At 36.0% G+C, this 25,027-nt stretch overlaps 1 protein-coding gene across 1 annotated transcript in view; it reads left to right on the forward strand.

The window, feature by feature from the left end:
* LOC145678528 (carnitine O-palmitoyltransferase 1, liver isoform-like) overlaps positions 1–25,027 on the forward strand; it is a 284,824-nt gene that overhangs the window by 55,086 nt on the left and 204,711 nt on the right. The window contains exon 2 of the mRNA XM_081748775.1: positions 17,599–17,759. Coding sequence (XP_081604901.1) covers positions 17,599–17,759 — 161 coding nt within the window. The remainder of the gene's footprint in view (positions 1–17,598; positions 17,760–25,027) is intronic.

The raw sequence follows: 25,027 nt of genomic DNA on the forward strand, positions 1-25,027 counted from the left end.
TTACAAATGAGTGTGCCGTGAGAATTAAAATTACAGTCGTAGTGTGCCGCGGGTTGAAAAAGGTTGGGAAACGCTGCCTTAAACATATATGTATATTATTAACTAGTATCCATTGAGGTTTTTGATGCTTGTATTTTACGATCTGACCTGTAATTAGAAATGACTTCATGGTTGACAATAATAATCACCAATTCTCTTTATGACTACCAGTGTAGCTATTAATGAAGGAAAGCAGGACCCACAAACGAAAACATGTCAAAGAACTAAGATAAATTTTGATGACAGAAGCTATCGTACAAATAAGTAAAGAAGCAGGGAAAAACGATATTAACTTACCAACTGTATGTAGTGTGGCAATTTTGGGTTATTTTATATTTCTGTAAATTTTTGTTCGACTCGTGCTATTATGTAAGTCAATTCAATTAAGTCCTGCGTTTCAAAGGAAACAATAAGATTGGCGATCTAATGAATAAGGTAATTTGCATACCTTTTAAAGTATGATTATTTTAAAATGAAAATTCATATCTGACGCTCGTCCACTTTATTTTATATCGGATAATCTAATTTAAATATATTTTAACATTTTTAAATGTGGTCTGTATTGAGCTGAGTGAAGGAAGCAGCCGCTTGACTACTTTTGCCATATCACACAAGAATCGAAAATCGGACAGTCTTGATTTTTCCACAGTGGTTGTGGACATGTGCACATAGATGACCTTCCTTACTAATATATACAAGAGAGTGTGTCTGTTATCAGATTTTCGTATAAAAATAAATCACCTAGAGCCACCAAATTTTAGACACAGAAATATCTTCACTATATCTAATCGCATACGAAGCCGTTTCTTTTATTTTCGATTCGAGGGGAACAGGTGTCAAAATTTGAAGTATATGCGTGTACAGTGATTTATATTGCATGTGAATTGAGCACAACCATTATTCCTGTCGTGTGGGAGGAAACGGGAGTACCCAGAGAAAACCCACGAATACGATATTGTCCACCACAAACTTGGCCGGGGATCGAACCAGGGACCGCATGCACCAGAGGTAAGCGCTCTACCATTGAGCCACCATGCCTCCCTTGAGTTTGCTTTAGCTTAATCATTGCTCGATAATGCTTGCTTGTTTTCTGAGGTATTTGTTTATTCCTGGTATAGGCTTTTTTTTCTGGAAATTCTACAGGTTGACATAGGACATCGATTTAGTTTATTTACGTACCTTAGAATGTGCGAGGATCTAAAAACTGTTTAAGCTTGCTCGATTTTATTAATGCTATTATTTTGCCATTTTTACCAATTTAGCCATCGCTTTTACGAGACATATTTATTTAAATTTATATTTTAAGGTATGCACTGCAATTTGAGACATAGTTTTCAAGTATTAATCTTTTTATACATTAATTGATATTGAATTTGATTTAACATAGAGACACTAGTAGTCAGTGAAGACAGAGCAGTGTTACACAACTGAAGGCCAGGGCACAGTTCATTGTTCTTGTCACCGAGTTTGATTCAAAACTTTAATCAATCCCTTACGTCACAATCCGTAACTGCTAATCAAATAAAAGATGCGGCTACCACACAAAACTTTCTCTTCTTAAACTAAATCATTCTATGTTGCTCTTATTACTGAAATATTTATTTATGTAATACAAAAACAAAATTGTATTTTCGGAAAACCTCACTCGAAGAAAACTCACTCTTTATTACCTATTGCGGACTTTATCATTAAAAATGACGTATGCCATATTTTAGGGTTATTGATGAAATATATGTTTTGAAATCAAGTATTTAGTCGTATTTGAAGAAATTCTCCAAAACAAGGTGTTCTTGCTAATTTGCACTGCCAGTCTTCTTCACACAAATCAGGAAAATATCGCTTGAATTCATTATAGACTGAGTGTAGGTCAGTAGCGTACGCAGGAATTTATTTCGGGAGGATCCAGGTGTTTTATATTAAAATTCCTAAAATTGCCCCTAAAATTAGGCTAAATTTACACAAAAATTGAAATTTCGGGGAGAGGGTCCGGACCCCGGGACCCACCCCTGCGTACATCCCTGGTGTAGGTATGAGTTGATATTGTCTCTCCACATGGTTAAATCATTCTCTTTATTGTCAAGAAGTTCATTTAATCGATGAGAAGTTGGACGTATAAGCATTCAGCCGGCGTTTCCATTGTATGGTCTTCTTTTCCATGAAAGGTCTTATCGCGTCATAAGAAGTTAGTATATTCGTATTTCTACCTTGGAGTTTGAGATTCAGATTATTTAATGTTTCAAAAAAGTCAGCAAGATATGAAAGAGAAAATACAAATATGTCATCAGTAAAAGAAGTATAAAGTTCATCTTTCCCTTCACTTAGGATAGATATTTCCACATCTGACAGGCTCGTACAGCCTACTTAACGTAATTATCTTTCGACAACCAACAAACTTCAGTATGGAAAAGTCAAGTTTTATGTTCATCGCTTAGGTTGCCACGCAAAGCCTTAACGTGACGAGTAATCAAAGCACTTGACTTTACAAAATTAACAACTTTAATAGACAATGATAATGCCTGCTTCAGGTTTTCTGGTCAACTTTTGCAACTAAGGCTTGCCTGTGAATTCTGTCCTTTGCCAGCTTTATAAATTCAGATCGCGAACCTAACATTGCTGGATCTCCATCAGTACTACAGCTCTGTTCCGACAAATCATTTTCAATTTTTTAAAAAAGTATATTCTCTTCAGACGCTGAATCGAGTGAAAAACGCTTCTCGCTATGGTGATAATAGTTGAAACTGGAAATGGTTAATTTTAACCACTTCTGGTATGAATAGAGATTAACGAAGGAGATGGAACCTATTCTTAGGATGCTGAATCGATTGTAAAAAAAACAGTATTTCAATATTTGGTAAGGTTTTTGCTTTGATAGCTTTCGACTGTCAAACGGGCGAACGGACATAGCCATTCTTTAAGACTTCCGACACTTATGCATACCATAGTTTGGAAGTATAATAATAATAATAATAATAATAATAATACTGGATAAACTTGATTAAGCCAAGGTAACGATGCCTTTGTTTAATGGTGATAGACGTTGGTGAAAGGATGAACTCTTTTCTAGATGTTAACGATTTTTTGAAAAGCGGTTATTGTGATCAGAGGCCAATGTTCGTTTGAAGCTGTTTTCTGAATTGCGAAAGTCCATGCGACTACAAAACCACATGTTGCCAAACAGGTTTTGGTAACCCAATGTCAGGGTTATTAATTGTTACAGGAAAAAATGTCCTCGCGTGTGGAAAATTTTTGTGCGGTTGAGTAACAATGGGAAAATTTGAAAGAAAATTGTACTTTGCGTATATTTAAAGAAAAAAGATTTTTTTTAGAAAAAAAGAAAGAAAAAATTAAACGTTACATAACCTCAAATATGTGGAGATGATCATAGTCTGTATTATGTTCTTAGCTTCAAAAGTCTGACCTCGAACGTCTATATAGAAGTTGAGATAGAGTGGGGACGAGATAGGTGTAACATTTGAAACGTGTCCTAGAGTTGCCTGCTATGATCTTAAGAATCCTACTACGTTCCCCACTGTTTTTCGATTTATTATTATTATATTGTAAATAATTCAATAACAAACGATATGGTTATATTATAAAGGTAACCAAGAAGGTTTTGTCGCTTTCTGTGGAGGTTTGTGTTCAATTGGCCCTCACACCGTGAGTTGAATGCGACTGGAGTTAAGGCGAAGGTCAGTTGTTGTGTAGGTATCCAACATATTACCTCGTTGTGGCAGTTCAGTTACGGTACGTTGTCACGCTACATGAATCTTGTAGATGTCATAAAAAAAAACTATATTTCCCTATACTATATTGCAACCCTACTATATTTCTCCATGTAAATCTTGAAGGGGACATAGACGTTTTTTTCCATCTTGCAAGGAGTTGAACAATGTTCTACTTTGTGGGTCTTCTTGCTTGATACCTGCTTTCGCCCTCCCGCTGACATAAAGGGAAAAAACAGTTTCGTCGCTTCCGAAACAACGGATTCTTTTGGACAGGGAGGTGAAGGGCGCCAAAATACACGTTTTTAACGAGGAGGTTCACTATTTGTCCACTAGGTGCAGTGCTGCATGGGTGGAGATACATTTCTTGCTTTCAGGAAGTTATAACATATAAACAGTAAATAGAAAGATCGGGTTGCAAGTTTTTTTTTTTTTTTTTTTTTTTTTTTTTTTAAGTGACAGCTACAAGATTCATGTAGAATGGAAACCTATCTTTACACTGTAAACTTGCGTAAGGATATAGGAACATGAGACCTCCACAGAGCGTCATAAGGACATGTATGCTATACGAGTTCAAACTGGGGATAAACGCCGCTGCAGCGGGACGGAAAGTATCCCAGGATTTTGGTAAGGGTGTCGTGACTACGCGGATAACAAGTTTAAGGATAGTGACGAAACACTCGAAGACGCGCCACATGTCGGAAGACCAACACATGTACAAAATGAAGATCTTCAGGCAGCAATTAAGGCGAACAATGGTCGGACATTTAAGGAACAAGGACTACCATTCATTGTGAATGGAGAAACCATTCGACACCACATCCATCAATTTGGGAAGCACTACAAGTTGGGTCGATATATCCCACATGATTTGACTTCGGGCCAGAAGGCAACGCGAGCAGACACTTGTGCTTTTTTGCTGTCTCGTCTGAGGAATGAGCCATTGCTGGATAGGGTGTTGACATGTAATGAGGAGTAGGTCCTGTACGAAGCTCCACGGCGCCATCATCATTGGTTAGCATCCCATGAACCGGTTCCAAAACAGCCGAAAGCAGCAGTGCACCAGAATAATATCTCTTGTATTTGGTGAACTGCTTGCGGCATCGTGCATCGGAAACTGCTAGCAGTTAGTCAGAGCATCAATGCAACTGTGTACTGTCAGCATTGAGCCTTATTCAGGAAAAACCCCAAACTTTTGAGCCAACACTTCTGAATTGCAAAAGGGTCCTATTACAGGACAACGGTAAGCCCACGTGGCTAGGATGATTCTGGACACCATTCTACGACTTGGATGGAAAACTTGCATCCGCCGTACTCCCCGGACATGACACCGTCCGATTATAACCTGTTTCATTTTTTGGACAATCACCTTAGAGGACGCCGGTTCAAATCTCTAGTAGAGGTGCAAAATGCCTAAATAGCATTAATTTGTTGAAGGTAGATTCGCAGTTGAAGAAACACATGAATAGTTCTGCTAACATATGATATTATTAATATTTGGCTTCCAAAGTAATGTAAAAGAATCCTGCACTTGCCTAGCTTGCACATAGGCGGCATTTGAAGTATCATTATTCATCTCACTGACTCCGTAAGCTATTGATTGTACACTAATGCCCGTCATTTTAGATTGTTTTCGTAAGTCAACCCTTCCCAGCTCTACCTTTCTGCCCCAAGCTATTGATTGTACACTAATGCCCGTCATTTTAGATTGTTTTCGTAAGCCAACCCTTCCCAGCTCTACCTTTCTGCCCCATGCCGATAGGGGGAAGAATTCAGGTGCAACTATTCATCTCAGCGACCCCGACAATTATGGATTAGGCACTAGTATCGGTCGTTTTCGATTATTTCCTATGTCACTCGTTTTTCCCTACCCTTCTTCTCCATGCCGATGGGGGATGAATTTATATTAAAACAGTATGGGAAGTGTCACTATTCATCTTAACGATTCCGAAAACTATGGAGTGAACATTGATTTTGGTCGTTTTCGATTATTTTTAATTTCACCCCTTTGCACTCCCACTGTTCTCACCCATGACGATGGGGGATCAATTAAGACTTAAACAGCATCGACAGTGTGACTGTTTATCTTAGCGATCTCGAATACTATGGGGATTGCATACTAATATAAGTCGTATTATTATTTTATTCAGTTATTTTACGTATCTCCCTTTCCCCTCTATACCGAAAATTGTCAATAAGATGCTTGGGAAGCCCAAGGTTGATAATCGTGGCAAGTATGATTTTAATTAATTTAGTAGTTATTGCGTGATTAGATAACACATAAACTACATTCGCTTTATATGGCCTATAGATTCCATTTTTCAGTTATGATATTATTAATTATATTGATTGGCTTCAGTACAATGGCGTTTTAAACATCTGAATATTTGTTGATTCCTAGTACATTTCAGAAATATTATGTAGTGCGAGACCTCTTATGTTCATTGGAAACCTTGCCGCGTTACACGAGCATTGCAACGACCAATCTTTAACTCCTGAGATAGGGGAAAGCAGACTTAACATTTGCTCCAATTATTTGTGCTGTAGAAATCTGGTCGTTGTAAACTCGTTGCATTGCAATAGAAATTAGTGACTGTGTGAGTTACTATTTTTTCGTTTTTTAAACTGAATAATAAATTTTACAGATATTGAAGTGCAAAAGTATGTTACTTAAGATATTATAAGAGTGGTATAAATAAAACTTATTCACATAAGTACTCTTGCTGATAATAGTAATTTCACTTGAAAAGACTTTGATCATTGCGCAAGTCGCAACACTAACATTAGCCGCCACTGATTTTGAGACTACAGTATATAGCTTACTTTCTAAATTTTTGGTATTATTATTACATAAGTTATTCACTAAATAATAAAGTAGTACGAAACATTGAGAATAGTCTTACCGTCCATGATTTAAACTCAGATAGTGTAAGAGGAGCATTACGAAAACAACTCAGTATTTACTGTAACCCCATCCTATGTGAGTACTCCGTTCCGTAAATCTTTACGCAACTTGAATTAAGTCGAATTTGTAAATTCGTTAAGTGTGACTTCGTAAAAGACTAGTATTATATATATATACGGGGCCGGATGCACCGGAGCACGTGCACCCCCCTCCGTTCTCAATATACACTACCTAAAGTGAGAAACTGGAAGTGGGAATAGCAATATTTTCCTAAAATTCCATGTCATGTTTCCGTTTCGGGCTTAAAAGAAAGCGGTTTTGCTAAACACAATAGTTTAAGTCAGTTCCTCATACATATCACAGATGCCTAAATGCATTTTAAAAAAATAAATTTGATTTAAATGTACTGATAGTTATTGGTGCACCCCCCTCAGAAAATTCTGGATCCGGTCCTGTATATATATATATATATATATATATATATATATATATATATATATATATATATATATATATATATCGGGAGGACCATTTATCTTATTTATTTTATAACTTATTATTTATATAATAACTTATTTATTTTGTAATAATTCGTGTAAGTTATTATAGAATAAATACAAATATTATTAAAAAGTAAATAACAAGGAACAAAGACAGCTTGATAAGTCATCAATTACCGTTGAGTTCATTTTTCTAGCTGCTACCTTAACCTAGATTTTTGGGTAATTCAAATTTTGGTCACACTGTAATTTCTATGGATGGCAACACTGAAAATTATTCCGATTTAAATTTCCGGGTGCAGAGTAACATTATCTAGTATTGTGGTAAATTACATTTCATTATCTCTTTTCACTTACGAAAAACGGGCAAACGAAAAATTGTTAGCTTTTGAAAAATATTTAGTAGTCTGCCCCTTTAACGGACCATATTAAAGTTTCCAGTCATCGGCAGTTTACTTTACATGTTTCGGCAGCATTTTCTTCGCGTAAAGTAGTGATCAGTGATTTGAAAACGGTAACCCAACCGCTGGTGTTCCCCATCAGACTGTGATTGTCACAATTGGACCTTCCAGCTGCTTGTTTGAATTCCGCAATCAATTCTGTCATGTTCGTTTTGTGTCCCATGGTGAGAACCCTCTTCAATACTCAGTATTTGCGTCAATTAACTACACATACACAATTTTGTCCTCTTTGAAAATCAGATCTTTCCTTTTCTGTCATTACCATCTGCCTTCCTTTACATACACATCTGTTGTAGCCCGCCCGACGCACTGCAGACCATCACCTAACACACTACAAACATCGACAAAGTGTGCATACGCATTCTTAGTGGGATCATTTCATACATCTTGCGTGTTGCGAAGTGCAGGTGTTTCCATTATTTTGATAACCATTTCTATATGTAAGATTACTTACGTCCAAAGTAATCTTGTTCTGGATTCGAATGAATTAAAACAGCCACGGAACGATTTTCACGCTTTACGCCAAAGATATTGTTTAACTCCGCTGAGATTGATCACCCGTCAATTATTACGTCAAAGGATTCAATTTATTAAATTAGTTGTTGACCGAAACGTAAGAAAGAACACTGAGATTTTCTTTTTAAAAGAATCTTATTGCGAATACCCTAGAATAGAAGCAAGGAAATCCTTAACTAAACAAAAGTGAGAAGTCCAACCTTAAAGTATGTTTGAATGAATTCTTGACCTAATAGCATGACTTCCTATACATTGCTTACGTTTAACCGTATATATTCTACTCGAAGGCAGAAATAGCCCATTTGAATTGGATATGAGTTAGCGTTCCTTTCAGCAGCAAGGCTATATGAAACGTGAATGTACAGTTTAACGTAAGATCGGAACGACATGAGCTCCCGCCGGGTTTTGAACCCGGGTTTCCCACGCCAAAGACGTGTATGCTATCCGCATAGCCACGAGGGAGCTTAATAGTCCATTTGCATATCATAACTAGGCATAGCTACTAAAGCAGTAGAGTATTGGTAGGATGACTAGTTTCTTTCTCCCTTCTGTTTAATAACATATGTAAAAAAACAAAATTAGGGAGCTGCAGTAAAATGATAAATTAAGGATAGGAACTTCATGTTTACAAGATCCGATTAATACCCAGCTATTCTCTTGTATTGCAAAATATTCCGCCGGTGTAATGGTTTCTGGCTTCATACAGGTATCCTATTGTAAGAAGAAATTGCTGCATATGCACTTTCTCATGGTGACACTATTCAAGCACCGTGAGAAAATCATTCAACGTTACTAGTTTTAATGTCTATGTATTAAGTAATTTGTCAAGTTTCAAAATCATTTCGCGCATTCCATGCCCTAGTGAAAGTGACATGTATATAAGGTGATGCCAGTAAGAAGTTGAAATACCACAGTTCGCGAAGACTATCTTTTTGTGTGTGAGAGAGAATATTGACTGTCCATATCTATTCATGACGCTTATTTTGTTACGTCTTACCTTTTACGATTTAGAGCAAAATAAATGGTAAATTAAGAGATCTGTATTTGTTTTGCTGTTTGCAATATTTTTTTTTTTTTTTTTTTTCGTACAAGTGATTGAATTGCGAAGTTCCACGCGACGTGGCTGGTCTAAATGCGTAGACTACCAATAAGAGCTGACCACAAGATTACATAGAAGAAATATCTTAACGCAAACCTATTTACGTATGTGATTGATATAATTTTCTGATTGCTATAATTTCAAGGACAATTACCATAATTTAAAAAATATTTATATCTTCAAAAGTTTATTTTTTGTGTGTGTGTGTGTTGTGCTTGTAGGCTAAATATGTATACGATGCAAATTCTCTCTTTTAAAAATATTATTATTGAATGAAATAAAAAATAATTATTCTTAAATTAGTTTCTATTTTTACGTTTTCTCGCTCATGTCCTAAATTCGAATACATTAAAATCTGGTTTCTGGTATTCCCCATCGTTTTAAATCGCGTACGTATTATAGTTATTCAAGGTTACCCGTAAGGATAAGAAAATTGGCAGAGAACAAAAACTTGTTTTAGCAAAAACTGGAATCCATCGAATATATTTTCTTTGTCCATCAACTATAATGTGGGTAGATTGAAGATACATTTTTAAATTAAGTCAATAATAATAATAATAATAATAATAATAATAATAATAATAATAATAATAATAATAATAATAATAATAATAATAATAATTTGAGTAAGTAAGACGCATTTGATCTCAATAGTCAAATATAATAAAATTTGCTTGTGCCCAGTTCCCTGTGTCGTATGTTTGTTTTTATCAAGTAAATCTCAACATATGATGGATTTACTTGGTAGGGTGTAGAAAAAAAAACGATGGTTGTCATTTTTTTAGTATGTAAAAATAGTAGATGATAAATAGGTGGCACACTGAAGAAACGTTATTAAAAACTAGCAGAATACCCGTTATTCGCATGGGGAGAATATGTTTCATTTTGGATATAAAAGGCTGAATTTGGATTTAAACTACATCGGAGTGTCACCGTTCCGCTTGTACACTGGAAGTACACGCCTATGATTACACTTGAAGTAATAACATGAAGTTTGTGTGTAACACATTTTTAAGTACAGGACAAGTTTCGGGTTAAAAAAATAACCATAAATTGATTATTATCTTTGGTTAAAATTGATTAATGTAAAAACTGAATACTTTTTGATTGGTACTGATGAAGCGTCAAACTGTGTGTGAAACTGCCGAGCTGGAAAATGTACGTACGTACTTCGGTTCCGTACTGCTATTCTTTCAACAAATGCGTTGCTTAAGCAACAGTTTGTGTGTAGTACACAGATTATCTTTCAGCCTTCCATTTGTTATAAAAAAAAGTACTGTTATTTTATTAACTCCTGGAGTAATTAACCTAGTTTCCCGATTACGGAAAAAAATCGTCCGGCATTGATTTGAATAAATCGTTGTTGTAGGTACACATTACATTTTACTTAACTGTAAAAGGTTTGTTCCATGTATTTTCTGCTACTTCTTGTTGTCAATAGCAATTAGTTATATGTATAAAGGTAATCACGAAAGTTCTGTCGCTTTTTCACCCACCACCTTCAAACATCGATATGTCACCTAAGACGTACCTGCAAGATCAAAAAGTCATAGTCCCCATCAGCATCGACGACCTTCTGCCAACGTGGTAGAACTTGGTGGGCCGTGAAGCGAGGAAGTATCAATTGCATTTTGCACCTCTACTAGGGATTTGAACTCGCATCCTCTAAGGTCCAAGGAATAGAATAGGTGATAATCGAACCATGCAATGTCCTGGGAGTGTGGCGGATGCAATAGTTTTCCCATCCAATGCGTAGAATGTAATGTATTTACCATCCGGCTCACCTTAGCCACGTGCGGCTTAGTGTTGTCCTGTAACAAGAGGACCCCTCAGCGATTCAGAAGTGCTGGCTCCAGAGTTTTGAGTTTTTCTTGAACACGGCTCAACTGCTGACAGTACACAGTTGCATTGATACTCTGACCAGCTGGTAGCAGTTCCTGATGCATGATGTCGCGAGCAGTCCACCAAACACACAAGAGACCTTATTCTGTTGCAGTGCTGTTTTCGGCCGTTTTGGAACTTGTCATGGGATGCTAACCAATGATGATGGCGCCGTAGAGCTTTGTACAGGACCTACTTCTCATCACATGTCAACACCCTGTCCAGAAATGGCTCTTTCCTCAGTTGAAACAACAAAGAAACACAGGTGTCTGCTCGCGTTGCCTTCTGGTCCGGAGTCAAATCATGTGCGACACATCGACCCAATTTGTAGTGCTTCCCAAGTTGTTGGAGGTGGTTCCGAATGGTTTCTCCAGTCATACTGAATTGTAGTCCCAGTTCCTCACATGTCTGGCCACTGGTCGCCTCGATTGCCGCCTGAAGATCTTGTACATGTGTTGATCTTCCGGCACGTGCTGCGTCTTCGAGTGTGTTGTCGCCGTCATTAATCACTGCTCTGTCCGCGTAGTCACGACACGCTCACCAAAAACCTGGCATATCTTCCACCCCGCTGCAGCGGCGTTTGGCCCCAGTTTGAACTCGTACTATACACGCCCTTTTGACGCTCTGTGGAGAGATCCATGTTCACTCTGTCCTTACCCAAGTTCACGGTGTAACTAAAGTACCTCAACCAGGTAGTATGTTGGACGTTTCCACACCAACAACTGACCTTCGCCTTTTCTCCATTCACATTCAACTCAATGAAACACAGACCTCCACAAAAAGCAACATAACTTTCTTGGTTATCTTGATAGAACCTATATACATACAGTCGAAACCGTTTATAACAACATCGCTTTTAATAACGTATTGGGTATAACGACGAAATCTAACGGTCCCGTCTAAACTTTATATAAAAACTGTATTTAAGAAATCGCTTAGTATGACATTGCTTATAATGACATATCATATAAAACGACTTATTTTTATCACATTGTCGGAGAAATGTGTCGGCTATAACGTTCAGTGTTGATTTTTGTTTGTTACGTGTTTGGAGATTGCTGACAGCAATGTAAGGTTTACGTATTTTCAAACTCTTGCTGACAACAATGTAAGGTTTATTTTCAAACTCTTGTTTTCAGTATACAGTAATATAGATATCCAATCAGTCTGTCTGTTAAATAGTCAAGGCAAGCATCGCTCTGAAGATGTCGCAACAGAAAAGGAAAGTGCTTAATATTGAAGATCAGTCACACATATGGCGATTAGAAAACGGAGAAACAAACGTCAGCATCGCGAGGGAATTGGGTCTATCACACTCGACGATTTCTACAATTTGGAAGGACAGAGAGAAAATAGTCTCTTTTCGAAAAAAAAAAAACTTCAAAAATCAAGTGGTTCAGATCATCCGACCACAAAGAGATTGAAGAAGCTTTACTTAAATGGTTTAAGCAGCAAAGAACAAATAATATGCCGACCAATTGACCTATTTTTCAAGCGAAAGCCAATGAATTTGCTCGTCGGTTGGGCAATCCGAACTTCAATTGTTCTGCCTCTTGAATACAGCGTTTCCGAGCTCGTCATGATATTGTTGCTGGGAAAATTTGTGGCGAAGCTGCGAGTGTACTTGATGGCATAACAGACGAGTGGCTATCTAAGAAGTGGCCTGCTTTATGTGAAGGTTACAAGCCAGATGATATATTCAATGCAGATGAAACTGGATTGTTTTACAATATGACGCCAGATAAGACTGAAATTTAAAGGTGATCAGTTTTCGGGTGGCAAAATGTCTAAAACAAGAATCACAGTTATGGTTGCTGCAAATATGACGGGATTTTATAAAGAAAAATTTTTGGTGATCGGCAAATCCAGAAAACCAAGATGTTTTAAAAATATTCATTCCCTACCTGTAGTTTATGAAAGCAATGCAAAGTCTTGGATGACATCGGGAATTTTTGAAAAGTGGTTGCGTAACTGGGACTCTCAACTGAAATCAAAGAAACGAAAAATTCTTCTCCTGGTCGATAACTGCCCGGCTCATCCTGTAGTTGATAATCTGCAAGACATAAAGCTTGTGTTTTTACCTCCAAATTTCACTTCAGTTTTACAACCTATGGACCAGGGAGTTATAAAATCTCCTAAGATGCAGCAAGGAAGCTTCAGGTGATGAACATGTTACAAAAATTCTAACAAGATAAAGAACCAGTTTTCAACGTTCTTGATGCAATTTTAATGATATCTGAAGCGTGCGAAAATATCACTCAAAGGACCATTGCTAATTGCTTGAAACATGCAGGTTTCAGAGACCTTTCTTCATCCCACGGCGAGGACGACACGTTTTCAACAACAGCTGATGATGAAGATGTGGAGGATGCTATTTCTCTTGCGCGATTAGTTCAAGAGCTTGGTCCATCTTTGTCAACTTGTGAAATAAAGACTTTGCCGAGGTAGACAACCATCTTGCAGTGTGCGCCTCAGCGAGTGAAGAAGAAATTGTACCTGACATCCAAAGCCAACAGGTAATTGACGAAAATGAAAATGAATAATAAGAAGAACAATTTGTTGTATCATCACTTAACGAAGCGCTGAGTGCAGTGAAAACTTTACAAAAATTTATGTTCAAAGAAGAATTTACGTAATAGTAATAGTGAGACGTTGAAACGAATGCATCGTCAAATGCAAAATGCGTACGCACATCTTAGGTGCAAGAAGCAAACAAAGATAACTGATTACCTTAAGTAGTACAGTATATGCATTACTGCGTTGCTTACTAAAGTTAAAGTGTTTTCAAAGTACAGACGTGAAATAATAGTGTGTTTATTACTTTTTGAATGTTTGTGGTTATGTGTGTTGGATTTTTCTAATGTGTAAGGTACAGTACATTACATTTGTACAAAATTTTAAAAAAAGAACAGCATTGCATTTATTGTACGAGAGTACATACAGTAATTTATATAGAGAGTACTGTATATTCATTTTTGTATGGTAATAAATTAATTTTTGTAATACAGTATCTGGAACGAGAATACTGTATGCCATTCATGACTTATACTATACAACACATACAGTAAGTTTAAAACATGCTCAACAAGTGAACAGCATAAAACTTATTGTTAGATACGAAATTTTGAGCAAGAAAATGAAAACCCGGTATGTGCGACTACCGGCTATAACGACCGTAAATTTGCGGTCCCTTCGGAGTCGTTATAACCGGTTTATTCTGTATATGCATCCCGGTGCATTGACCATCAAATTTGAGGTTTAGACTGTCAAATTTTATATATTGCACAGGAAAGTATTTCACATCCTTACTAACGAATTCAAAATCTACGTCCATGCCAAATTAGCTCCCAATCAGATGGGTTCTGTAGATCGTGTATATTACTCTCCGCAAGATTTAAAAAAAAAAAAAAAAAAAAGAGAGAGAAATGGAATGAAGGGCGAGAAAAGTTACAATTATAATTCAGAAAGCTTTAAGATACAGATTATTTGTCATAGAGAGTGGTGAATGATGATAAGATTATGATTGATTTAGAATGAAAAATCTGTATGTTCCACAATGATATTCATGTCTAATCTATTAATAAATTATAAAATATTTAGCAGAATGTCCTCTCTTCACGCGAGAATATTAAGGTTTATGAAAAATATTATATATATATATATATATATATATATATATATATATATATATATACTGATTTTGTGGTTTCAAAATAGTCGTTGATTCAAGTTCGATTTCATTGGAGTTACGGAAACTTAATCTGTTTTCTCCCTTAAGGGTCACATTTCGTAAAACTCATGTTATCGTTACCCTGAGACGTTGGAAATAGTTATACAAAATTTCAAAGTTCTACACCTAATACGTAGTTTCGGATATCTGAAGAACAGCAACAAAATTTTAAAAAAAAAAAAAAAAAAAAAAAAAAAAACTTTTTCTCTCTTTAGGGATTGCTCCTCGGGAAATCTCACCCTACATGCAACCTAGGCTATGAGGATATTATTTCTATAAAATTTTAAAGATAATTTCGGTGATCTAGAGAAAGTCAGGAAAAAGTTTCAAGTCCCCCACACCACTTTAGGAGTCGAACCTTGTAAACTTCTGATAATCTAGAATCTAGGGTATGACATTATTTCTGTAAAATATCCAAGTTCTAGTTCTAATAGTCTCGAAGATCTAGTAGTGAGTGAGTCATTTCTTCATTCACTTCCATCATTATTGGCTAAGAGCATTGTATCCATCATAGTTATCGTATTTGAAGCAGGAAGTATTAAATTCCAAAGTTCATTAATGGTAACATGTATTGAGGGAACTGCTATACAAATAAAACTTTTTTTTTTTTTTAATTTTCTAACTTTACAGAAGAAAGTTACGGCGGTTTAAAATTTCCGGAAATTTTACATCAGTAATCGTGATTGCGAAAGATTCTCGTAGGTTCTCACTAATTGTACACAGTCTCCTAAGCTAGTAACAATTAGTTCATTACTATTCCTCCATTATTAGACCCTATTGTACTTTTCGGGAACTAGCTCACTAGCACAAACACTTAATTTAAGCAGTGCCCGCTTCCTTGCTATGTTATCTTTCATAATTGTTTCAAGCTCTGGTAAGGGGTTCATAAGTAGCACTTCTAATTGTTCTGTAACATTTGTCCGAAAATATTGTTTTTGCCGTTCTCTCCCTCTCTCTTCGTTGAAAGGAAAGAAAACTAGTGTTCGGTTTAGAACTCAGAAAGGAACGAATGTTCTCGTACCATTTGACTACAGCATGCATTATGTAATAATAATAATAATAATAATAATAATAATAATAATAATAATAATAATAATAATAATAATAACTGTATGATCTTGTCATAAAAATTAGGGTTACTTCGTAGACTAAGTCCAATCCCTAGTTTCTTGATGAGTCATAAAAGGCTCTGTATGAACACATTCAAAACAAGCATAGATAATCTGTAGCTAGAAGCTGAATCAGTGTATATAAATGCAAAGTTAGTATTTTGAAATGTATATAACTGGTATTACTTTTTCTTTCCGGTAGTTGTTTTAATTAGTTCATCTTCATGTAAAACAATAAATAATAATTACGTTTGCTGCCGAAACTGCTATACAAAACTTATAAATTGGTATGCAAGTACAACACTACACAAACAGAGTTAACTACACAAACAGAAAAAAATATATATATATATAATTTTTCTATGTATTTTCTATAACGAAATATTTTTCCTTTATTGGTTGGTGCACAATATGAAGTTAACTTGTAATATTATGAGAACGTGTTTGTACGTATATTATAATACGACTGTTCTTTTTAAGCGATTTGTCCGTTCTTTCGACAACCCTTGTCGTGATTCTTCTATACCTGCCTGCACACCGATAAAAGAATTTAAGCGAAAACATTGAAATCATGTGTAATGGGAAATAATGATAGATACTAGAGCTGTGAAAAATTACAATATTCCAGTAAAAGCCAAGTGAACTGAATAAAATTGTATTAACATCCCCTTATTCTTTCATTAGATATTATCAAAGTTTCCGTATCAAGCAGTCTTGAATTTTTCTGCTTCAGATAGAAAGTAGAATGAATGTTTTCCCTTGACAATAAACTTGCCTTCTGTAAGCTACTATTGTATTTATGTATATTTCTCTTAGGTTACAAAGAACTTTTGAAGATTATTTTAATTATTTTGCTCCTAAAGGTTATATCAAGATCCAATAATCAGTTATATATGATTGTGTTGTCTGATATGTATGCATACCTTGATCTTTGTGAAGTGACCTATTACACATGAATACGCACACGTGTACGTATGCAGACTCAGTACTCTGTGAGGTACTACGATAATAATGTAAATTTAAATATTCATAATTCCTAAATACAACTGTTCAGTTACATATTAACATACACGACCGGAAGATGCCTGGATGAAACGCCACACCTTAACCGACTGAGCGGAGCAGCGGAATCTTAGTGGTTAGGGGGGTTTATAGGGACTAAATTAAACAATCCATAGAATAAAAGCAAGACCGTATAAGAGAACTGAAATTGGAAAATTAGTTGAGGTTTTGAAAATAAATGAATATGTATGTTTGCAGCTAACTTAAACAGGTTGACTGCCATGAGCATCATATGGGGACCATGGGCACCATATAATATGCTCATTTGATATCACAAATTACTAACCTATCCAGGTTCTTGAGCATCATGTATGATGCTCATTGTCACAATTTACTGTGAGAGACCATGAGCATCACATATGGCACTCGGCTCCCATTAGTACATTTTCGGGAGAAAAAATATCGCGACAAAAATGTGATATAACTATTCATAATCGAGCTAAAGATAAGAAGAAATTTATGACCTCCTGGGACCAGTACCCTCAAATCACCTTGGCAGTCAACCTGTTTAATAGCCATCGAGTACTAGCATTATTGTCGTCTAACTTGTGGTGACTTTTGTCTATCTTTTCAGAAACTCTATAAGGAACGGTACGTGGCCAACGTCTACTAGCAACTTAGCAGTTGCTTTCTTGATAGCTCTTCTGTTCCTATTGGCGGATCCTCCACCTAATCCTGTTGGCGTAGGTCGGTGGCTTTGGCCAGTATCCAGTTATCTTCCACCATACCTAAATGGTAAGTTATTTTGTTTAAATATTAAAACTAATTTCTTTTCTTTTCTTTTTCTTTTTTATCGATAGTTGAAATCAATTTTGTTAAAATTATTAGAAATTATTCAAACACCACAATTCAGATTTCGGTAATAATTGTTCAAACTCATTAAATTCACTGGCAATAAATAAAGAATTCTCCTTCCTCATACATTTTTATTCCATCATCTTTCATAATCATTTAATTTCGTTATTATTTCGTCTTCTTTAGCCAGAAGGATGTATTTATGGGACATTAAATACTTTACTTACTTCTGTTTATAGGCCATGTTAGATATCATTATTAAGAATTCACATATCTGGTGAGCATGCACTCGTATGTTGTGGAGCTCCGCGTTATTGAACTTGTAACATTAAACCGCTGTTCGTCTCTTTCAACTCGAAAACCTTCCCTGAGCTTGTGATCATTCCGTTGTGGTAATAAAAATAAAATATTCTACATGATTGCAATTGGATGTTTCACAAGTCACTAGACCTCTTGACTAAATCGGTATATTGGGAGCACTGACACAGCACCTCAGTGTACGTTACGTCAGAGGTAAAATTCCCGGAATGAAGCAATATATAAAATGAACTCTGCTGACAACCGTAAGAAGATTCACGTGATTCCGTATCTTTTTATTATTATTATTATTATTATTATTATTATTATTATTATTATTATTATTATTATTATTATTATTATTATCATTATCATAGGCAACCCAAATTTCTGTATCCCGGTGGGGACACTCGGTGGAAAAATTGTAAAAACCTTTTTCAGGCCAGCCATTCTGAATGAGGTTTCCCTGGATTTTCCTCATTCACACCATGCAAATGTCCGGGTGGTACCTACGTAACTTACAGGTCCCAGGCCGCTTCCTTCCTTCTCTTTCTCCGGATAATGTGTTCGCCGAAGGACATCATCCCTCGTACATGACGGGCTAAATGGCCATAGATACCGAAAGACCACAAATCTAAATCCTAAATCCCCAATTTTCTGTACTGTGCAGAGTCCATATAATCTAGCGAATGTTATAGATTTTAAATGGGATATGGATAGCCACCGTTAGTCGCGCAAATATTAAGGGATTAACACCCTTAACTAATTTGGACAAAATATTCGCTCTAGCTTATATTGCAGAAAAACAACATTTAAACTTCGCTTTCATTCAAGAGTTATATATGGAGTAACGGAAGGACGTAACGCACTGCGTGGTCCTAATAAGTTCTGTTTCTTTTGTCTGTATAGGCTACTTAGAAAAAATATATAAGATTGTGATAGAAAAAAGCAACTTATTTCCTTGTAAAGATACCTCTTTTAATAATAATAATAATAATAATAATAATAATAATAATAATAATAATAATAATAATAAGTTCAAAATCTCTTATCGTCACGAATTCTGTCGAAGAATTTGAAGCTTAAAATATATAAAACGATAAGCATTCCTGTTATTCTATATGGTTGCGTACTCTGAAGGAAGAACATAGACTGAAAATATTTGAGAACAAGATCATGAGACGAATATTCAGACCCAAGAGGAACGGAAATGGGGAATGGCAGAAATTTCATAACAAGGAACTTCATAATTTATACGGGTTACCAAAGATTGTTAGTCATCAAGTCTAGGAGGTTTAGGTGGGCAGGGCATGTAGCTAGGATGGAAGAAAGTAGAAACGCTTTCAAAGTCTTGACTGGAAGACCAATCGGAAAACGACCATTAGGAAGACCCAGACGTAGATCGGAGGACAATATTAAGATGGATCTCGCAGAAATAGGAATACAAAGTAGAAACTGGATCCAGTTGGCTAAGGATAGAAATCAGTGGAGAGCTTTTGTGAACGCGGCATTGAACCTCCGGGTTCCATAGGCCATAGAGTTAGTTTTAGTTGGTTAGTTAGTTAGTTAATAATAATAATAATAATAATAATAATAATAATAATAATAATAATAATAATAATAATAATAATAATAATAATAATATAATGATAATAATATAATGATAATAATATGCACATGAAAATATTGAGCTGTTGAATTCACACGGTGTGTTGTGAACACGAAACAAGATCATTTTCACACAACAAAGCTTCACTGGCTTAGAATTTTGACACTCAAAAGGTCACGTTTTTCTTTGGGGGGGGGGGGGGGGTAAACAGTAGGCTATATGCAGTGTTTTTTGTTAACAAGTTAGTATTGGAAATGGGTTTTCCTTATGAGTCATGGCTGCTCATTGTTTGTTCTGTGAACAGACGAGAAATCAACTCTAGTTCTTCAGTGAACGCTGGAATCTTTTAAAAGGAAATTAAAATTATTTTGTTGGGGTTCACGGGACTTGTGTAGGTCTACTGTTTAAGTTGTGATTTATGAATATTCTTTCAATCTTAGATTGTATTAATATAAATAACAACACAGGCCTCCAGGATGGATGTCAGGTCGCAAGTTCAAAATCGTATCATATCTTGTGCAACTTGAGTTTGAACTCACTACAGGCGTGAATTTTCTAGCGGTAATCAATGCTGCTTGGTTCTAATTGCATATTTCACCGATTTGGTCATTTGTTCTCATTGTTTGTATTGGCGTTCAGAGCAGAAGTGTCGAATATGAAGTTAGTATGTTTTATTAGGAAAATGTTTGCTGATTAGAGTGAATGGATAAAGTTATAACGTGGAACTCTATAGTATGTATTTGTCATTCAGTTTTGTGCGGATAACTAGATTGAGACAATAAAGTTATTTATTGTTTGTTTATGAAATGAAATGAAATATTTCAGTTTAACGTCCCACTATTATGCACTATAGCATAAAGGAAAGGATGATTAAGGCAAGTACATGATGATAAAAAATTTGGTGGAATGAGAATGTGGAGGAAACAAGTACTCCGAGAAAACCCACGGACATGATGTTGTCCAGCAGAAACTTACTTGGTCGATAATCAAATCGGAGATCCCACGCATTGTTTGTTTATGTATTAGGTGAGCTCCCAGTGTAAGCTTGTGGGAGTTTATAATTTCACTCCAGGTTCATGTGTGTAGGATGGTACTTTATTTCTCGGTAACTATTGGCCGGATCTAAACCAAATTTCTTGAGCAAGTAACTCATCATCTATGGCATTGGTTCCCAACCTTTTTATTGACAAAACATTTAGCTGAATCCCCGCAACATGCTTGTTTGATTTTCATTATTAATAATATACATTATAATAGTGTAAAACTATATGTGATAGTATACAGTAGTGACTATAGTACTGAGTACTGTTGCTCCCACTGAAGGCATTGATTGGTACAGTCTGACTCAAAAATAATTTTAACTAATTATGCTTCATGATTTTTAAATTCTAAAATTTCGCTACACATCCTATGGAACTGCGCAATTCACTGGTTAGAAACCACTGGTGTTACAAGTAAAGATCGCTGTGGTCGAGCTTGGTCAGGGATAGGCTTTGCTTGCCTTTTTGTGGTACTTAACTATTCACCGGATCTGAAAGAAACTTGGTGGCAAATAGCTTATCGTCTAGGGAATAATTACAGTTGTATTCAGGGTGTCCCAGGAGGAAGAGGCAATATTTTGGAAAATGGTTGTATGATGATTCTAAGCAAAAAGGTTCATATGAACATGGTCCTAATCTCAACAGTTTGAGAGCTACATGTTGTGAACCATTTTGACTATGTTGTGCATTGCTCACCATGTATTTACTCTACAGAGATGACACATAACGAATTTGAAAGGTGACTTTTCGAACGGTATGCAACATGTGACTGTTATCTTTGGAAGGAAAGCTATTGAGGGAAATTTGGAAAAGTTCAAGTTATTTAAAGAAATTGGATGGCAACACTGATTCCCAAATATCCCTCAGTAACTTCTCTTTCAAAGACGCCACTGCCACATATTGCATACCGTTGGAAAGGCCATATCATCATCTTTCAAATCCGCTATGTCTTACCTCTCAAGAATAACTACAGTATGAGCAATATGCAATTTAAAGTAAAAAATGGTTCACAACCTGTAGTTCTTAAACCGTTGAGATTAGGATCCATGTTCATATTAACTTTTCTGCTTAGAATCACCAATACTATCATTTTCCAAAATATTGCCCCTTCCTCCTGGAACACCGTGTATATTGGGAACTCGACCAGACGGGCTCGTCTCGTCTCGCATTGTACGTATTACTTTATTTTCATTTTCTGTGGGAATTAATGTTTAAATGGGTATAAAGGGCACCGGAAAGTGTGTTCCACAACTTTGCACGCTGGGAGCTTCTGAGTTCAGTTAGCCGACTCCCCCCCCCTCTTGTTGAGGTTTAGTATCTCTTTTCAGTACCGAAGCTATATGAGAGATGAACCTACACTTTAAAAAAATAGAATCCAAACCACTTAAATGCATTCAAACTTCAATGCTGTCCTATCTGCACCGAACCTGGGACTACGTGCACCACGGACACACCCTAACCACTGGACATTGGGCAGGTCTCGAGACATCTAATAAGATTAACAGAACATATCACTTGTATTTTAAATGCGAGTGCTAAGTAAATAAAAAGTAGAAATATATTACAGCGTGTTGGCAATTGCACAAAAACAGACCATTTGGACGGGACCACCAGCATCTCTGGTTGGAGGACAGGAAGAATACATCCTCCCCAAAAGAAATGTGTGGAACAGGCAATGAATGAAGGCTGAAAGTGTTTATCTATTTGGAAGAAGTAAAGAAATAGGAGGAACCAATGATTTCATATCTGTTGTTAAGTGGTAATTAATATGAAATATGTCTTTTGAGAAGAAATTGTCTCTGGAGTGTTGCGGTATGCTGGTAGAGAAAGACAATAATTAATGTACAATCCGCGGCAAAAAACCTGCAACATGAGGATGTAAGTTTATTGTGAAACTACGCCTAACAACACAGGGAATGAACATAATGTCTAAGTGGAACGAATCACGCCAGGATAAACCTCGGCCCCCTCCTGTGCACACTTATTTTGGAGCAAAAGACTTCGTCATTTCACAATAAACTTATATGCTCATGTTGCAGGTTTTTTGCCGCGGATTGTACAAGTATTAAAGCATGTAATTGCTATGTCAAAGAAACAACACAAAAGTTGTAAGATCACAATCTTGTGCTGAGTTGAAATGTCACTGAAAAAATATACTACATCTAGGAAGGAAAGTAAGAAGCAAACAAGTTCGATCCAGAAAAGTTCAAAGATGAAAAAAAAAAAAAAAAAAAAAAGAGCTAACTAGGTTGTAGAAACATTTAAACTTTGTGAATAATAGGTACGGTGACATGAAGATAGTACAGTTAAGAAACATGGATTACAGAAAAAAAATCTATGGAAAGAAAAACATGGAAACAAAATTGCATTGAAGAATGTTAAACAATACGTGGAAAGTTGGACTGCGAATTAAGAAGGGGAATCAACAAAGACGGAGAATTTACAATAGACGTAAAGATTTCAAGAATGAGGAAATGAGGGGCTCCGTAGCGAGTAGTTGAAATATTGTCTTTTCTAACATTATTCCTAGCACTGCTTCACTGGCTCTCCGTTCGACCCAACTAATTTTCTCAGTTCTTCTTCACGTTCAGTTCTCGTTTTCAATTGCTTTTGCGTAATTCCATATTTGTGCTGTATAGAGTATTATATTCTGTACGAAACATTTTTTTTTCCCACACTTTCAACTAAGCTATGGATAAAAATGACTGTATCTGTCTGTTTATCGATAGGTAGATATGAGAGCAAAAATAGTGAAAAATTGCAAGAAATGTTTTCTTCCGTAGTTTCAAAGTTCTAAGCATCAGGTCCATCTCCGTCTTTGTCTCTGTACTCCAACCGGAAATAGTAGAAATATGCCATTTTCTGTTTCAGAGCTAATCGCAATAGAGCAATAACGGTAAAAGATAACGAGAAATGATTTTCTATATGAATTCAACCCTTCCCGCTGGTGTCTTTGGTAGACGAGGTCCCGGGGTCGATTCCCGGTGGATGGGTGAGAACAAAAATTTGATTTTACACTCATTCATTTTCACTAATCGTCCGTCTCCTTTAACCTAAAGGCCATACGCGTGGGACGTTAAACTAGAACATTATATCTTATTTTTGATATTGGTTCAGCAACTCAAGAATAAGTACTTACTCATGTCACACTACTAAAACCAGAATTGATTGAAATCGATTGCAACTTCCGGCTTCAGCTTAATCTTCGTATAACACAAACGGTAATAAATAACGAGAAACGGTTACATGATATGAATTCAGTGTCTCAGAAATGTGTTTAGTTTTGGTTCTGATCTTCCTGTTGTAAGCAGAGTGACAGAAGTCCAACGTTTTCGGTCAGTTCCATAACAAATGTCTTCGGAGCCCCGGTGCAGGAAGGTATTTTGTGACCCTGCCCCAAATCAGCGAATCATTTTGAAGATGTAACACTTGAAGGTCGATCCCTTTTACAGAAGCCATAACAACAGGGCTCTTTGAATTGATCTGTATACAGTATTGTGTTATATGTAGTTCCCTGGTTGGTCCTACGGGGCCCCTTACTATGTGAACGGCAGGCACTCTTCTTCTGGGCACCATGAGCACATAACACCGTTAATACAAGTGATGTCATCGATCTTTCTACTTCAACAAAGGAATACATATGAACTGTGAAGTTTTGTCACAATGATATATTGATAATGTCGCCGTCGCTTTAGTGACTCTACTGTTTATCATTCAAAGATTCAGCTTAACCTGGTTATTTTCAAGGTGCTTTGCATAGGGCAATACGAGTTGATTTAATCGTTTTAAAATTTAAATGATTTTTACTTTTTGAATATTACTTGCACTTTAATAATGGAAAAACGGGATCAACACATGTTTGATACTAATCTGAAATATTATAATATACAAATCTCGTATATAGTCAAAATAAATAACTGGGTATTTAGTAATAAGTAATATGAATTTCAAATAATGGGTGCTGGGCCCTTTCGTCCGGAGATCTCGTTACACTGCACCGCCGATTGTAGCGATTCCGTCTCAATAAAGAAAAAATGGTAATAGATGACGATTTTTTTATTTTTATTTTTTTTTTTTACATGGATTCAATATTTCAAGGATATGTGCCATCACCGCTTCTAAAGCTCTCCTGAAACTGGAAGCTGTAGAAATTTGCTTCTGCTGTCAGTATTGATTGCAACAGAACAAAAGTTGATAGGAGATATTGTGGAATGGTTTCTTAATATAAATTTACTGGTCCAAACAAGTTAAATATAAGTTCA

Source organism: Thermobia domestica, chromosome 2 (genome assembly GCF_964235325.1).
Source record: "Thermobia domestica chromosome 2, izTheDome1.hap1.1, whole genome shotgun sequence".
NCBI classification, from domain to species: domain Eukaryota; kingdom Metazoa; phylum Arthropoda; class Insecta; order Zygentoma; family Lepismatidae; genus Thermobia; species Thermobia domestica.